At 42.9% G+C, this 5,003-nt stretch overlaps 1 protein-coding gene across 1 annotated transcript in view; it reads right to left on the bottom strand.

Moving 5' to 3' along the window:
* Positions 1–3,473: 3,473 nt before the first annotated feature.
* LOC109922447 (monocarboxylate transporter 13-like) overlaps positions 3,474–5,003 on the bottom strand; it is a 13,510-nt gene continuing 11,980 nt past the window's right edge. The window contains exon 5 of the mRNA XM_020522498.2: positions 3,474–4,091. Coding sequence (XP_020378087.1) covers positions 3,877–4,091 — 215 coding nt within the window. The 3' untranslated portion in view covers positions 3,474–3,876. The remainder of the gene's footprint in view (positions 4,092–5,003) is intronic.

Raw genomic sequence — 5,003 nt, 5'->3', positions numbered from 1 at the left:
GTCGGATTGCAGATGGCGGAAGTGTCGGAGGATGATGCGTTGGATCCGGAGGTTGGTGGTGTGGTACGTGAGGACAAGGGGGATTCTTTTTTGGTTCTTATTGCGTGGACGGGGTGTGAGGGATGAGTTGCGGGAGATGTGGGAGACACGGTTGAGGGCGTTCTCGACCACTGAAGGGGAATGTTACAGTCCTTGAGAAACGAGGACAACAGATGTACGGGAGTGGAATGCCTCATTCTGGGAGCAGATGTGGCGGGGGCGAAGGAATTGGGAATAGGGGATGGCATTTTTGCAGGAAGGTGGGTGGGAGGAGGAGTATTCTAGGTAGCGGTGGGAGTCGGTGGGCTTGAAATGAATATCAGTTTCTAGGTGGTTGCCCGAGATGGAGACAGAGAGGTCCAGGAAGGTGAGGGAGGTATTAGAGATGGTCCAGGTAAACTTAAGGTTGGGGTGGAAGGTGTTGGTGAAGTGTATGAACTGTTCGAGCTCCTCGTGGGAGCACGAGGCGGCGCCGATACAGTCATCAATGTAACAGAGGAAGAGGTGGGGTTTAGGGCCAGTGTGAATATGTGATATGCCAATGAGGCTTTTTTACGCCATCACAGAATGTGATGCAATGTCACCTGATCTTGCCTCGTGGCAAGATGAAGCCACAATAAAATATTTCTCAAGTAACATTGATGCTTTCAATTCTTGTCTCTAGAAATATTCCTTAGCGGCACAATTATGCTAAGAATATTATGGCTGACAAGCCAATTGATCTGGATAATATGTTGCCCAAGCCAAAATATAAATGGCATCAGCTGTTGGATAGGAGTGGACAGGCCTGCATGAGTCAAAAAAGGAGGGCTGTTTCATGTGGGACCTGCCCTGGATGCATTACAGCCAACATCTCTAACCTAGGCTGTTACCCCACACCACCTTCTGTAATGCCTGTCTCAGAGAGCAACCCCCGCTTCCTCCCGCAACATCCTCAGATCGAAATCCGTCCTCACCCAATAGCTACAGGATTTATGTTTTCAGGGGCAGTTGTGAACCGCTTTAGGCTCCTTACTGCTCTCCTGCCAGTGGCCTCCTCCAGGATTGATGGAACTGCTAGCTAGTCAAACTAGCTAACCATTCCTGAGGTCAGGACTTGCTGTTGGCGAGGGGTGAAATTGGGTCCACTATTAAACAAGTTAGCCTGCCTGTAGCGTGTTGTGCCAGTGGCTTTCTCGTGCATTTCCTCTGACTCCACTCCTTCAAATGCAGTCCCATCTATCCACCTCAATGATTCCTTATTTTCACCACCTTATGGTTAAAGAAATTTCTCATGTATTCCCCACGTGATTCACCAGCTTTTACAGATGCAACATTGACGCACAGATGCACGGCCCAGACCATCGCAGAAGCTAACCTTCCATTCATGAACTCCATTTATATAGCCCACTGCCACAGAAAGGCTGCGAACATCATCAAAGACCCATCGCACCCAGGTAATTCTCTACTACAACCTCTTTCTTCAGGCAGTAGGTACAGAAGCTTGAACAGACACCAGCAGGTTCGAGAATAGCTTCTTCCCTGCTGTTATTGCTGAGTGAACTAACTTCAAATAATGCTGATCTTTCATAGTACACTCCCTGTGCACTGTCACTTGTATGCCTCTGCCCAGTTTGTTTCATCCTATGATCTGCTTGTAAACAAAGCTTTTTACTGTGCTTGGGTACATGTGACAATAAATCAATCAGACAGCAACAGTCCTGCATCAAGAGATAGTAAGAACTGTCAACGCTGGAGTCAGAGATAACACAGTGTTTGAGCTGGAGGAACACAGCTGGTCAGGCAGCATCAGGGGAGCAGGAAAGTTGATGTTTCCGGTCTGAAGAAGAGTCCAGACTCAAAACGTCAACTTTCCTACTCCTCTGATGCTGCTTGACCCGCTGTTTTCCAACAGCTCCACGCTGTGTTATCTCTATTTATAACAGTCCGGCATCAATTACTTTTACTTGCAATGTAAACATTTTCTTTACAACTTTTCAAACTCCTTCAAACAAGAGTATGAACAAGGAGCTGGTGTAGATTATGTAGTCCCTTGCGCCTGCTCCACCATTTAATAAGATCATCTCATTGAAATCTAAAATCCAAGTTCCTGCTTACTCCCAATGACCTTTCCTGCCTTTTTCACTAAGAATCAACCTACTTCTGCCTTAAAAAATATTCAACATCTTAGCTTCTGCTACCTTTTCAGGAAGAGAAGTTGTGAAGACTCTCAATCCACTGTGAGGAAAAAAAAGTTCTCATCTGTTTAAATAGGCAGCCTCATATTTTTAAACAGTGGCCTGTGGTTCAATATTTTTTCATAATAGGAAACAGTAACTCTCATGCATCTGTAAAGACCCCTCTGGACCTTATAAGTTACGATCAAGACTCCTCTTACTCTTCCAAACTCCAATGGATACCGGCCTACCCTGTGCAACCTTTTCTTACAAGCCAATCTGCCCATTCCGGTTATTAGTCTGATAAATCTCTGATTTGCTTCCAATGTATTTACATCCTTCCTTAACTACAGTGAAGAATACTGCACACAGTTCTCCAAATGTGGTCTCACCAGTGCCCTGCATTACTGAAGTATAGCCTCCCTACTTTTGCATTCAATTCTCCACACAATAAATAATAATCTATTAGCCTTCCTAATTACTTGTTGTACCTGCATACTGCCCGTTTATGATTAGTGCATTAGGAACCCAGAACCATCCGCGTCTTGGAGCTCTGCAATCTCTCACCATTCAGGTAATTTGATATTTTACAAAATTCTTCCTGTCAAAATGGACGGTTTCACATTTTCCCATGTTATACTCCATTTGCCAGATATTTGCCCACTAGTTTAAACAATCTAAAGCCTTTCGTAACCATTTTTATGTCCTCTTTACAACTTACTTATGTGTAATTAGCAAATTTTGTAACCATACCTTCTGTCCCTACATCCAAGTCATTTATATAATTTGTAAAAAGTTGAGATCCCAGCACTGATCCCTGTGGCACATCATTCATTACATTTTGTCAACCGGAAAAAGGCTTTTTTATGTCTCTTCTCTGCTTCCTGTTATTCCGCTGATTTTCTATCTGTTTCAATATGTTTAGGCTACACCATGTGGTTTTGTTTTCCACAATAAAAATGAAGAGATTTGATATGGCACTGTATCAAATGCCTTCATAACCTTAAAGACCTTGATCATGTCTGAGGAGAGTCCCACTGTACCTGTTCATCCTTTTCTGACCTGCGTATCTCTCGAATTGATGAGAATTAGATAGAAATGAACAGTGTAAGGAAATTCATTCCTCAAGTATGACGCAAAAAACAGATTATCAGGTCACTGCCAAATTGTTGTTTGTGGGATGTTGCTGTGTGCAAATTGGATGTTGTATTTTCTATAATGACAACAGTAATGAGATTTTTGCTGTAAAGTGCACTGAGATATGCTGAGGTTGTGAAGGGCATTAAGAAATGCTTGTTTTTGTTTTCTTCGGTCAAAATCATTGATGTGATTGCAATAGAGTTTGGATAAAGGGAGATAGATGGGCCAAATGCCCTTTTCCTACTTTGAATTTGCATTAGTTTCCTTGCTGAATTGTCCAGCTATTTGTCTGCAGGAGTAATTGCAATTAAGCCTGTTACAGATTAGAGTGCGCTCACTCAAATCATTTATATTATAAACTTGGGGTATGTTGCTCTCTAAATGATTTAATCTTCCCTTTGCATGTTCCAGAGCTGGTGATGTCCTGCTGTCATCCCCCTGATACTACAGTGGATAAAACAAGACAGCTTGGCCATCAAGGGGAACCTATCAACACTGCATTATGATGTACAGTCAGCTTCATTCCAAGAAATAGTCCCTGTTATTCCTCTAAGCGATAGTTTGTCACATCAGCCTGTGCAGGATGGTCTCTGCTATTCCCAGCACCAACTTGATCACCACTCTGTTGTTCAGAAAGGATCACCGTGCAGATGAGAAAGCTCGGAAGGAAGAACAGGATGAGTGATCCTGCTAGGATGAAACCACCTGCAGTCATGAAGGATATGGTGTAACTTCCTGTTAGGTCCTCCAGAAACCCTAAGTGGGAGAGACAAATTAGAAGCACAAGTCACTAAACTCAATGTTTAATCTTTATCATAGTTGCAGCCTCAACCTCTTCATTCCTGGTTTTGATGGCTCAGAGCCACACCTATTAAAGGATGTTAGAACAAAATGCTTGGATTGAAGAATAGAGATGAAGTGTACAAAAACAAACAAGAAAGTTATGCAGTTGATAAGGACTGTTCACACAACAAGTTATGTCCTAGAATTCGCTGCCTGCAAGAATGGAGGCACCAGATTCAGTAGCAACATTTAAAAGAGAAATCAACAAAATAATTGAGAGAGCAAATTAATAAGGCTCTGAGCAAGGAACAGAGGGTGCAGGATTAATTGCATAACTTTTTCAAAGGTACAGAGAAAATGACCAAGTGTGATGAATGTTCTTTTTCCTCTTCAGATCTCAGCCCGAAGATAGAAGTCCAACCAACAATACCACAACTTCAATGAAGGAGGCAGGAACGTGAATATATCCTAGCTGAAACAGGGATCAAATCCCGTGCTGGCACAATCTGATCCATAGCAGCCAGCTGAGCCAACCAACCTTCAACCCGTAAGAGTTTGCTACTACCACATGTACCACCACACCTAGACAGTTTTATATTGATTCAGTCCAGTGTCACTTACAGTTGGGTTTGCTTTATCATGAGGGAATTTAAATACACCAGGAAGTGGTGATTGATAGGACTCTATCTCCAGACACCAATAACCAATCCCAGCCAGTAAACCTCTGTGAAACACATATATCTGACACAGCTCCATAGAGACACAGTTGTAGCCAACTATATATAGTCAATATCATATTAGAATAAAAGGATCTCTAAAGCATGAGATAACAAGGCGTAGAGCTGGATGAACACAGCAGGCCAGGCAGCATCAGAGGAGCAGGAA

Source organism: Rhincodon typus, chromosome 45, assembly GCF_021869965.1.
Source record: "Rhincodon typus isolate 14 chromosome 45, sRhiTyp1.1, whole genome shotgun sequence".
Classification (NCBI taxonomy): Eukaryota; Metazoa; Chordata; class Chondrichthyes; order Orectolobiformes; family Rhincodontidae; genus Rhincodon; species Rhincodon typus.
Note: the sequence above shows the minus strand (reverse complement) of the source record. Positions and strands in the feature narration are given on the sequence as shown.